This window comes from Mustela putorius, unplaced genomic scaffold (genome assembly GCF_011764305.1).
Source record: "Mustela putorius furo isolate JIRA1106 unplaced genomic scaffold, ASM1176430v1.1 tig00000430_pilon_pilon_pilon, whole genome shotgun sequence".
NCBI lineage: Eukaryota > Metazoa > Chordata > Mammalia > Carnivora > Mustelidae > Mustela > Mustela putorius.
In genome coordinates this window covers 8,713,391-8,726,129 of record NW_025421377.1, presented here as the reverse complement: position 1 = coordinate 8,726,129, position 12,739 = coordinate 8,713,391, and the positions used below count along the sequence as shown (strand labels likewise).

Sequence of the window (12,739 nt, the reverse complement as noted above, 5' to 3'; positions counted from 1 at the left end):
CTCTCTGCCTACTTGTGATTTCTCTCTGTCAAATAAATAAATAAAATCTTAAAAAAAAAAAAGAAAAGAAAAAAGAAACCAGATTTCTAGTTGGTTCTCCTCTGTACTCTTTTAATACTTCAATTCATCATGCATACCACTGCCAGACTTCTCTTAAACTTTGTTATCATGGCACTTACTAAAAAATTTGATTTTCAAGGCCTTCTATACCATACGGTTCAATCTAAACTTTTAAAAATTTTGGGGGCACCTGGGTGGCTCAGTGGGTTAAAAGCCTCTGCCTTCAGCTTGGGTCATGATCCCAGGGTCCTGAGATCAAGCCCCACATCGGGCTCTCTGCTGAGTAGGGAGCCTGCTTCCCCCCCTCTCTCTGCCTGCCTCTGCCTACTTGTGATCTCTGTCAAATAAATAAATAAAATCTTAAAAAAATTTTTTTTTAAATTTTAGCTAGCATGTATGTATCCTTTAATTTCTGTTTTCTCACTTTCTTCCCCTAACTCATAAGTATTTCTCCGTATTCATTTGCTTATGCTGTTGTTTAACCTTCAAACCATAACTCTCTTTATCAAGGGTCAGCTACAAATTTGCCAGCTCAGAGATCTTTTCTTTCACCAATACTGTAGTTAAAAGTAAAAAATTTAAACATGCACAATTTTTTTTCAATATCAGAATGAGACTTTTAAATGATGTAATGATTGAGACTGACTTTCATTATTTCTTTTGCATTATCTATTGAATTCAGCACTATTTTGAATAAAAAGTCTGTTGACTCAAGAAAGTTAGGGTGGTATATCCTTCTCCCTCTGTGATCTCTCTTGCTCTCACTCTCTCTCAAATAAATACATTTCTTAAAATCTTAAAAAAAAAAAAAAATAGAGATGGGTGCCTGGGTGGTTCAGTCTTTTTAAGCATCTGCCTTCAGCTCAGGTCACGATCTCAAGGTCCCAGGATCGAGCCTCCCATTGGGCTGCCTGTTCAGCATCGAGTCTGATTCTCCCTCTCTCTGTGATCTCTCTCTCACTCTCTCTCAAATAAAGTTTTAAAAAATATATTTTTAAAAAAGTTTGGTATATACTTAACAACAAGATTAAGATATCTAGTGTTTCACACACTCTCCTTCCCGTAATTATAACAGGTAAAATGAAATCATCCTCACAGCATTTCAAATAATTCACACACACAGGCAAGTATATAATGTTGCTAAGATTCAAATGCCAGAATCAATTTTTGAAAACCTAAACCATGCCAAAGGCCTGCAACATGTTCTCTCTACTACTCTCTCTAATGCCATCATCTCAGCTCTGGAGCCCTCTGAATTTCTGCTATTGGAGGAGGGAAGTACCATGAAGGACTTTGTGGAGTCGAGACACTAGAATGTGAATCCAAGTTCTACCTCTAACAGGCTGTGACCTTATACAAATTACTTAACTCCTTTTAGCCTCAGATTATATTCCTACAAATTGGAGGCAAGTACTGCCACCTAAAAATATAAGAAGATAGCACTTGAAAAATCACAATTTATCAAAAGAAATCAAATGTTACTTTTCTTTTTTAAGATTTATTTATTTATTTGACACAGAGAGAGGTCACAAGTAGGCAGAGAGGCAGGCATCGAGGCAGGTAGAGAGAGATGGGGAAGCAGGCTCCCTGATGAGCAGAGACACTGATGCAGGGTTTGATCCCAGGACCCTGAGACCATGACCCAAGCCAAAGGCAGAGGCTTAACCCAGTGAGCCACCCAGGTGCCCCAAACGTTACGTATTTTCTACAGACTTTAATTTCAACTCTGAAATGTTCTTCCATTAAAACAATGTTCTAGGGGTGCCTGGGTGGATCAGTGGGTTAAAGCCTCTGCCTTCGGCTCAGGTCATGATCCCAGGGTCCTGGGATCGAGCCCTGCATCGGGCTCTCTGCTCAGCGGGGAGCCTGCTTCCTCATCTCTCTCTGCCTGCCTCTCTGCCGACTTGTGTTCTCTGTCAAATAAATAAATAAAATCTTTTAAAAAAATGTTCTAAATGGTGGTTAATTTTACTAGTACAGTACTCTTTAGGATCATTTATATTCATAATTTTTTTTAATAATTTTTATTTTTTTATTTGACAGACAGAGATCACAAGTAGGCAGAGAGGCAGGCAGAGAGGAGGAAGCAGGCTCTCCGCCGAGCAGAGAGCCCGATGCGGGGCTCGATCCACGACCTGAGCCGAAGGCAGAGGCTTTAACCCACTGAGCCACCCAGGCGCCCCCATATTTGTAATATTTTATATGTGGCTTTGGGGTGGGCATGTCTCCCTTTCCCCAAGATAAAAACCACCAGAAAGAAAAAAATTGTATAACGAAAACTTGTCCTCAGACTCACTAGATGAAAATGACACATAAAATACACACATGCTTAGTTTAAAACTCCGAACAATTTATTTTTCAATATATAGATTCTCCACATTATTATAAACTGGGAAAAGGGTAAGACTGTCCAGAGATTGTAACTGCAAAAAAGTTTTATTAGCTGAATATAGCATGCAGAATCCTCATCATAAAAGTTAAGCTGTGATTGTGATTTTGCTACAACCAGACTGTGCTACAGAAAAAAGAAGTTAACCTAGGATGAAGCAGATAATATGTTTTCAATGTAAAATACAAGTTTAAGAAAGCCATGGATAAGCCATACCTTGTTAATAGTAATGATGTTGTTTGCAATCACAGCTAGCAATCCCACATCTGTTGGCCTGTGAACAATAAGCAACAGTCAAAAAGAAACAAACTTTTAAAAGAGGCTTCACCCCTATAAAAGGTACTTCATTTTAATAACTTACTTACTTTAGTTTTATTATCTGATTGTAAAGTTGCAACGCTTCCTCTGTACGACCCTGCAGCTGCAGAATATAGGCCATCTGCCCATGAATGATGGCCAGTTCTGCCTGTGGGTCTTCCTCAGTCCCATCCTAAGGAGAAAAAGAAATCCCCCCCACCCTGTAAATTCTCCAAATTCATCTCCATATTTACGAAGTATTCCAAACACTAAAAAGGTACACAATCTTAAAGAGAACTTATGATTTTCAGAAAACTTTCCTTAGAATCAGTTTGCTTAAATTTAGGAATTTGATAAAGGTGATTTCAAAGGCAAATTACTGTGTAAACAGGTGAGCACCAGAAAACAATAAAAGACTGGTGAAAAGGCTAACAACTGTTAAGGACCCTATAATGAAACTACTTCATGACTGTCTTTAAGACAACTGGAAATCATGACGGTTGGATTATTTGTGGTTCATTTAAGAAATATGCATGGGATCCCTATGAAAAGACCCACATGCAAAGATCTGAGCCTTACCTCTAAAACAAGAGAATGAATTTATATTAATATAAATTTAAAATAAAATGGATATGGCATATGAAAATTCTGGTATTGTAATTTCCCAGCCTAAGACTCCAATCAAATAATTGATCAAGAGGATTTTTTACTATGATTTATATTTAATAAATCACCACCTATTCTAACAAGTCAATAAATACTACAATGAAGCGCCCTACAAATTTATATTAGTCAGAAGTGTAAAATTTGGGTTTAATAACAGTGGAATACTTACAGAATCTTCTGATAATGAGCGGCGGCAAAGATCTATAGGAAAAAATGATTTTAAAATTAATATTGCAGGGTAACTCTCATTCCTTTCACCATTCTGAAGAGTAAGAATTAAATTCTTAGGCAGAAGATTTCAAGATAATTTTAATAACAAGCAAATTCGTAATTTATTATTAGCATCAACATAAATAATAATAAACATTACATAAATACTATCAGTCCTGGACTATTCTAGCTCTCTGGCATTTTTCTTTCATTTGTAATCTCTAGGTTAAAAAAAAAATTAAGGGCATTGAAAAAATATAAATGCAACAAATGTTCATCGCAAAAAAATCAATGACAAAAATGTAGTAAAGACAATAATCCCACCACCAAGAGACAACCACTATTAGCATTTTCATTACTATTTTTAAAATGAGGGCCCCTGGGTGGCTCAGTGGGTTAAGCTGCTGCCTTCGGCTCAGGTCATGATCTCAGGGTCCTGGGATCGAGTCCCACATCAGGCTCTCTGCTCGGCAGGGAGCCTGCTTCCTCCTCTCTCTCTCTCTGCCAGCCTCTCTGCCTACTTGTGATCTCTCTCTGTCAAATAAATAAAATCTTTAAAAAAAAAAAAATTTTTTTTTTAAATATTTAAAATGCAAAGGCACAGCTGCTTTTAAAATGAAAGTGTGATATTCCATATACTATTTTGAAACCTCCCTTTCCCATTTATTATATTCTGGACATCTTTATAATAAAGATCTACATTATTACTATTTTTTTAAATCAAGGCTTTTTTAAAAAAAGAGATTTATTTATTTATTTATTTTAGGGGGGGGGGAGAGGGAGGGATGGAGGGGAGAAGCAGACTCCCCGCTGGGCACGGAGCCTGATGTGGAGTTAGATCCCAGGACCCATGAGATCATGATCTGAGCCAAAAACCAGAGTAGGACCTTTAATGGACTAAGCCACCCAGGTACCCCTAGATTTACATTTTTATTTTAAATGACTGCACGATGTGTTTATGTCAGATGTTTATGTTATGTTTATGTTAGATGTTTACCTCAAAAATAAGGTCTGGTATGGATGAAAATGGACAAGTACTCTGGCTTAGGGATTAGACACAAATAGGGAAGATATGCTAAACTGCCAAGAGAAAGGCTAGATGAACTTTGAGAAATTCCCACTGCATCATATAATTTCCAATTATATAGTTTCCAATTATAAATCTCACAAAAATCAAATTCAATTTTTGGAAATAATGTTTTAAGTTATACGCACATTACAATTACACATAATTTTAATAAACTTCCAACCTTCAGCTTTTTGCAGGATTTTCATTGCTTGGCTCAGCTGGCCTTGTCCTATCAGAGCACATGCAGCATTGTAGCATAGTTCGTGTGTGCCTTCTTGGAGGCCCAAGTTCTCCTGTCAAGGAGCAAAATACCAGTCAAACACTAGACAGGAATCTCATTTCATAGCTGTGTGGGTACACGGGGATACTCACTGGAACCACTTTTTCCCAATTGCTTTGAGCTGCAACTACTGCTGAAAGGTTTGTTTTTCTCTCTTCATCATAATCATCTTGGGAGTTTCGGACGAGATCTCTATACACCACTAAGCATTCATCATAGCGTTCTAATCGGTATAACTACGGGGACAAATACCAAGTAAAAGATCAGAGGGGAAGACAGATGTAGTATTATGCCTCAAACATCATATAAACCCTTTTTTGAATCACTAAGTAGGAAAGCTTATTCAGCATGATACAGGCAGTCAACAGTCTTTCCTTTACAATTTTTCAATTAGTTCTGGGTGCTATTAACTCTTCCAAAAACTTGGAATGAATGACTCTCTACTATACTGTAGATCTACAGCCATGACTCAAATAGAAGTCATTGTATTACCTCCTTCCTGAGGTTAGGAAAGTGCCTAAGTAGGTTGTGAAACAAAACCTGTCCAAAGAAATCACCCTGCTATCTAAATCTAACTTATAATGAAAATATTTTCCCACCCACAAAACGATTGTTAAGCCCCAGTGAACAGGAACAAAATTAGATGTTAACAAAAGGACTTAACATTTCTTAGGAGTTCAGTATATTTAATCTTCATTTCCTTTTCCCAGATGGGGAAAAGCTAGGATAGGGTTAATATCAAGTACATAAAATATTATTCTTGTTTATTTCATTCAAGTTGTTCTCAAAGGGCAATAACAACTGCCACTCTGGGTAAATTAAGTCAACTATAAATGACCAGGACTCATGCCCTTCATCAAACTCAGAATGTTGGCATTTACCCTAAATTTGCCCAGCTTACCTTAAAAGTTCTTTATAAACCTACAATCCATGAACTTGTCCAAATCTTTCTCCAACCTGTATGTATTATTTAACTCTTACTATCTCTTGGAGACAATACATATATTACATCATTTGCCCTGACATTTTAAAAATCTTTAAGAGGCTTTAGTTACTTCTAAAACATTCCTGTCCTCTCATCATTAATAGCTCTTTTTTTACATTAAGCTTAATGAAGTCTCTCAAGCCCTTTCAGAATAAGATAGTTTTGAGGAATTCATAAACTAGTTAAATTCACCCAAATTCTTATCTATCATGATTCACTTTATTTTAACCTTAGAACAAAATGTGTTTAAAGCTAGAAAGAAATACATTTTCAAAACTGTATTAGTATATCCCTGGACTTCATCTTCCCAACTAAAAAAGTCAAAGTTTCATAGGATAGTTTTTAATTCTAATTTTCTAATTACCCTGGAGAAATAATTCATTCACAATTATAGATGCAACTGTTTGTGTGAAGATCAAGAGGAGAGAATATGTTCAAACCTCAAGAATTGGTTTGGTGGCAAGTTTTGTGGAGCATCAGGATGGGCTGATGTTCCTCATCCCTGCTCCTCCCTACAGGTACAGTCATGCCCACTCAGGAAGATTCTCTACATGTACTTTAAAGCAGTAATTACCACTTGTCCATAAAGCTCCTTTAATTTGTCTGTCTGCTGATTGGCACTCTCTATTGTCTTCAAGGCATTCTCAATTCTGTTCAGCCTATATTCACAATATGCCTTCTCAAAGGAAAGAGAGTTACTGAAAAAGAAAAACAAAACAAAACACAAAAAAGGATCTGATCATTAGTTAACACTGCAGAGCATCCACTATATGCCACACACTGCTGTAAGGACCTGATCTATAGTAAGTCATTTAATCTCCATTAACAATAGATGAGGAAGGGGCACCTGGGTGGCTCTGTCAGTTAAGTGTCTGCCTTCGGCTCAGATCATGATCCCAGGGTCCTGGGATTCAGTATCATATCAGACTCCCTGCCTAGCAGGGAGCCTACTTCTCCCTCTTTCTGCTGCTCCCCCTGCTTGTGCGCTCTCTTTCTCTCTCTGTCAAGTAAATAAAGAAAATCTCAAAAACAAACGAACAAACAAACAATAGATGAGGAAACCAACAAAGTTTAGTTACAGCCTGAAAATCAGTTCCCAAGTGGCAGAAAACATTACATCCATTTCCCTTGCCTCTCTGGCTTTCATGGACAATCTCAGAATTAACGGACCTTTGAAACAAACATTTAAGAATGAAATCATGAAATCAAGTAACTAAATACAACCTGAACACTATTTTATTTTTTCCAAGATTTTTTTTTCAGTAATCTTCACACCCAACATGGGACTAACTCACAACCCTGAGGTCAAGTGTCATGTGCTCCACCAACTGAGCCACCCAGGTGCCCCTGAACACTATTCTAAATGAGTTATTACAGAAGTATCTTAGCTCTACTTATCAAATAAGCTATATAAATGTGTTCAAAAGGCAAATAAATAGCAAATAAAAGGTAACTAGAATCTTAAAAGAACATAGTACTTGTAACCAAACAACTGATAAACACACAACAATAAAAACATTGCCTATCTACACTGACAACTCATCTACATTAATGTGACACTTGAAACTCATTTTGGAGTTTCACTTACTTATTTTTATTTTTTATTTTTAAAAATATTTTATTTATTTATTTGACAGAGGGAGACACAGCAAGAGAGGGAACACAAGTAGGGGGAGTGGGAGAAGCAGGCTTCCCGCCAAGAAGGGAGCCCAAGCAGGGAGCCTGATACGGGGCTCGATACCAGAACTCTGGAATCATGACCTGAGCTGAAGGCAGACGCTTAATGACTGAGCCACCCAGGCTCCCCTGTTTGCTTATTTTTAAAGATTTTATTCATTTATTTGACAGAGGGAGAGAGAGCACAAGTGCGGGGAGTAGCAGGGAGAGGGAGAAGCAGGCTCCTGGATGTGGTGCTCAATCCCAGGATCTGGGAACATGACCTGAGCTGAAGTCATTAAAAACTGAGGCACCCAGGCACCCCTATAAGTGACTTTTTTTTTTTTTAAGATTTTTTATTTATTTATTTGACAGAGAGAGATCACAAGTAGGCATAGAGGCAGGCAGAGAGAGAGAGGAGGAAGCAGACTCCCTGCTGAGCAGAGAGCCTGATGCGGGACTTGATCCCAGGACCCTGAGGTCATGACCTGAGCCGAAGGCAGCGGCTTAACCCACTGAGCCACCCAGGTGCCCCTATAAGTGACTTTTATTCACGGTTTCTCTATCTAGTGTTTGTTTCTGCAAGTAGAGGAAAATACATATATAAATTCTTATAACCTCCTTTTCTTATACAAAAAGTATACTATATAGTTGTTGCCATTTGAATATGGGTTTGAACTGCCTAAGTCCACTGATTTGTGGATTTTTTCGAATAAATATAGTATAGCACCTTAGATATATTTTCTCTTATGATTTTAATATCATTTTCTTTCCTCTAGCTTACTTTAACCTAAAAATATAGTATGTAATACATATAACATAAAAATACACGTTAATCAACTATTTATGTCATCTGTTAGGCCTCTAGTCAATAGTAGGCTATCAGTACAGTTTTTGGGGAGTCTAAAGTCATACAAAGATTTTCAACTGTGTAGAAGGTTGGTACCCCAATCCCTGAGATGCTCGTGTCAACTTTATAACCCAGTATTTCACTAAAGAGTAAATATGTTGCCAAAAACTTTATTTTTTTTAAGATTTTATTTATTTTTTTCTCCCAAAGATTTTATTTATTCACTTGACAGAGAGAGATCACAAGTAGGCAGAGAGGCATGCAGAGAGAGAGAGGGAGAAGCAGGCTCCCCACTGAGCAGAGCCCAACCTGGGACTCGATCCTAGGACCCTGGGATCATGACCTGAGAGGAAGGCAGAGGCCCAACCCACTGAGCCACCCAGGTGCCCAAGATTTTATTTATTTATTTGACAGAAACAGATCACAAGTAGGCAGAGACTCAGGCAGAACAGGGGAAGGGAAGCAGGCACCCCAGCGAGCAGAGAGCCTGATGCGGGGCTCAATCTCAGGACCCTGGGATCATGACCTGAGCTGAAGGTAGAGGCTTTAAACCACTGAGCCACCCAGGCACCCCCCAGAACTTTATTTTATACATATTTCTTTTGGGGAATTAGACATAACTGTAAATAAAAATCAAATTACAGTAAAAATTTAGAATATAAGTTTACATTTCATGAAATGAGAAATTAAATAAATAAAAAAGATTAACAACAGCAAATCTGAGATATTCTAAAGACTGCTAAAGAACCCTGACACATGGGGCGCCTGGGTGGCTCAGTGGGTTAAGCCGCTGCCTTTGGCTCAGGTCATGATCTCAGGGTCCTGGGATCGAGTCCCGCATCGGGTTCTCTGCTCAGCGGGGAGCCTGCTTCCCTCTCTCTCTGCCTGCCTCTATGCCTACTTGTGATCTCTCTCTGTCAAATAAATAAATGAAATCTTAAAAAAAAAAAAAAAAGAACTCTGACACCAAACGATTTTGACCTAAAATCATAGTCACCTCAATAATTCTCAAAGGAGGTAAGCACAAAGGTCAGGCTATACCTGACTTATATACTGATAAATGTATGTGTGTATGTATATATACATATATATATATATTATATACATATATAAGTGTATATGTGTATATGTATATATATATACACTTATATACTGCCATACCATTCTAAAGGCCTCTACTTACACATCCTACCCTACATGTTCCACCCTGACTTTTTTTTTTTTTTAAGATTTTATTTATTTATTTGTCAGAGAGAGAGAGGGAGAGAGAGTGAGTGAGCACGGGCAGACAGAGTGGCAGGCAGAGGCAGAGGGAGAAGCAGGCTCCCTGCCGAGCAAGGAGCCCTATGTGGGACTCGATCCCACGCCGCTGGGATCATGACCTGAGCTAAAGGCAGCTGCTTAACCAACTGAGCCACCCAGGCATCCCCCTTTCTGACTTTTTAATTAAACTTCTGAATTGTTCTCCTTATATCCTTCAAAAATTCATTACATTTCTGACCCATATCCTTCAGCAGTTTACTTGCTTCTTAGTGGTTCAAAGGGAAGACAGAGATAAAGAAAAAGGCTCCCTAAAGCAGAAAAGAAGATACTACTGCTCCTTCCAGATTCAGAAATACTTCTACCAAGCAAAAAAGGAATGAAAAATCACTGAATAGTGAGGAAAAAAGAAATAACATGGAAATGGTTATAGCTATGGTAACCATATTTCTAATAACTGCACAAACAACTAACTGAATCACTTACTTGGCTAACACTTTAGTGTGAGTATTGATGACATTCAAGGCTTCCTTGAAACTTCCATTTTGGATAAGGCATACCACTTTACAGTGTAGGGCAGTTACATCATCCTTGTTGATCTGCAGTACTAGAAAAAAATTTTAGGAAAACAATTTTAAAATCCATTTCCTTCTCACAGTTTTACTAAAATTTCCCACCCACTACCTCAAGAAGCTACATTTCTAATTGTATAGCAGCAACAACAATTAGTTGCAGCATTAAAGAAAATGACCCATCTTCATTTTTAACTTAGGAAGTGGCAAAAGGGCCGTTATAATTTAGTAAGATTTCCAATGAGATAGATTCCCAAGATGCATGTAGCAAAAAGAAAATTTTAAATAATGACATAAAGAACTAAGAACCTATTTTTCTCCAGTTTTTTCACCTTAGGACACATGCTACATCCCATACATTTCACCAATCGAAAGAAGTAAGTTCACCAAGAAAGAAAAAAGTTCATGTAGAATTTGGAAGCAAAAATGACTCAGTTTTGAATACAAGCTTGTTATTAGTGTCTTTAAGTCATGGGCAAATCATTTCACTGCCAAATGTTAGTTTTCTGTTCTACAAAACGAGTATGAAAGTTTATTAACAAGATTAAATGAAAATACTTTAGTAAAAATTTTTAAGTTGTAAAGTATACAAATGCCACTTATTTTGCTGGCAGTACTTCCAAAAACCTTTCAAAATTTCCCTTTTCACATAAGACGACAGACCAAAAGAAGACAAGGAAAGACTCAGGTTGCAAAGTTTCAAAGCTAAACAGCTGTTTAGTGTCAAAATGACCCCAATCACCCTCCTTGCCCCTGGACAATGTTAGAAACCCAATTCTGTGTAAGAATCATAAAAATTTTCACCGATTAAGAGAATTATTGATCAACAAACTGAAAAAACAAAACAAAACCGTGATTAAATAATTTCTGCAAAATACTCACTACACTGCTACTCAATAGTACTGGTTGCAGGTTTAGCCAAAGGCTAAAGCTAATTCAAAACAAGTTTAGGAATCAAATTAACTCTAATCAGTTCCTTAATCAGTTTCCTTACTGTCTGAAATCATCGAAAGTGCACTGTGGCACAATCACTTCTTTTTACATTAATAGGACACTGAAAATTATACAATCATGTATGCTACTGACATACTTTGTATGTTACTGCTTTAAAGAGCCAAACCCTGTCTTTGTAATCACTTTTTCAAATCTACCAAACACAGGCTGCATCTTCAGTAAAGAATTTACCATGGCAGAGAGCATTAAAAAGCACGGCCTTACTGCAATTACACAGTAAAGGATACATGAATATCATAAGTAAATCTCACATCAAAGGCAGCTGACTTAAGATTATTAGTTACAGGGCAAAAACAAACAATCAAAAAACAAAAACCCAAAACGGAAAAACAAACCAGAAAACAGGCCAAACTTTTCTTCCGACGTTACTTCGAATGTTAATGCTTTCACTCACACATCCTCTGACCTAATGACACCGGGGAGAGATTTTATCTAGGAGAGTGGCAGGCCCAACATCCATATCCAGCCCTCTCCCCTCTCCCCTCAATCTGTACAGCTCCCACCTTGTCAGCTCCAGCTTCAAAACTACGTGTCCCTAGCCGATTCCTCCCTGCGATGCGGCCCTAGAGAACAAGCTCCCTCAGCAATACTGTCTTGATCGCTCTTCTAAAAGGATGGAGAAAAGGTGGTGATGTGACATATTTGCGAATTAAGGAGTAAAAACGGAGGAGTCGAGTAAGAAAACAGTTTCAAAAAAGGCGCATGGAGTTGCGGTCTCTTTAAATTCCACCCTCGCTACCCCGCGAAGGGTGAAGAGGGAAGTACACGTGGCTCTAAGCAACCCTGGGTCCGGGGCTGATGAGGTGGAGCAGAGGGGCCGCAACCCGCGCCCGCCAGGTGTTCGGACCCCCGCGCCGCCGCCGACGGGATCTCCGATCCCCGCGTCTGCTCCGAGGTGGTCGCGTCCGCCGGAAGGAGGCCGCAACCTCCCTGCGGCCTGGGCCCGCCCCAGCACTTACTCTTGTTGACGGTCTTAAGAGCGCGCGTGAAGTCACCGTTCTGGCCATAACGGTTTACTTCACCCCAAAGCGCAGACACCGAAACCCCCCCGCCGCTGCCGCTCGCCATCTTGGAGGAGACGCGGGGAGGGGCGGGGCGGGGCGACCTCTGCCCCGGAAGAGGACCTCGGAGGCGGCCAAGCGGAGGAGGAAGCCGGTGGTTGCTAAGCGTCTTGGATTCGGAAGCGTTGCTATCCCTGAGTAAGTGTTGGAGATCGGAATCTTAGCCGTCTTCGCTAGAAATGTGCGTGGATAGAAAGAATTGAAACACCTTACCTGAAGCTGGTAGGAAGGAACGAGGTGTCGGACCCCGGAAGGGGTTGAGAGGGGGTTCACCAGACAGTTTTGGCTCAAAGCAGCCTGCGTTTCTGGGGCTACAGCAGCTGGCGAGGCAGCGTCCGTATCCCACGAGGCGGACGCAGCCGAATGACGA

General features: G+C 39.2%; 1 protein-coding gene across 1 annotated transcript in view; it reads right to left on the bottom strand.

Moving 5' to 3' along the window:
- The window catches only part of SRP72 (signal recognition particle 72), a 30,512-nt gene extending 18,094 nt beyond the window's left edge, over positions 1-12,418 (bottom strand). Inside the window, exons 1-8 of the mRNA XM_004775485.3 lie at positions 12,268-12,418; positions 10,209-10,329; positions 6,531-6,654; positions 5,064-5,207; positions 4,873-4,984; positions 3,582-3,613; positions 2,815-2,939; positions 2,666-2,723 (exon numbers count right to left, since the gene is read on the bottom strand). Coding sequence (XP_004775542.1) covers positions 2,666-2,723; positions 2,815-2,939; positions 3,582-3,613; positions 4,873-4,984; positions 5,064-5,207; positions 6,531-6,654; positions 10,209-10,329; positions 12,268-12,376 — 825 coding nt within the window. The 5' untranslated portion in view covers positions 12,377-12,418. The remainder of the gene's footprint in view (positions 1-2,665; positions 2,724-2,814; positions 2,940-3,581; positions 3,614-4,872; positions 4,985-5,063; positions 5,208-6,530; positions 6,655-10,208; positions 10,330-12,267) is intronic.
- Positions 12,419-12,739: the final 321 nt, after the last annotated feature.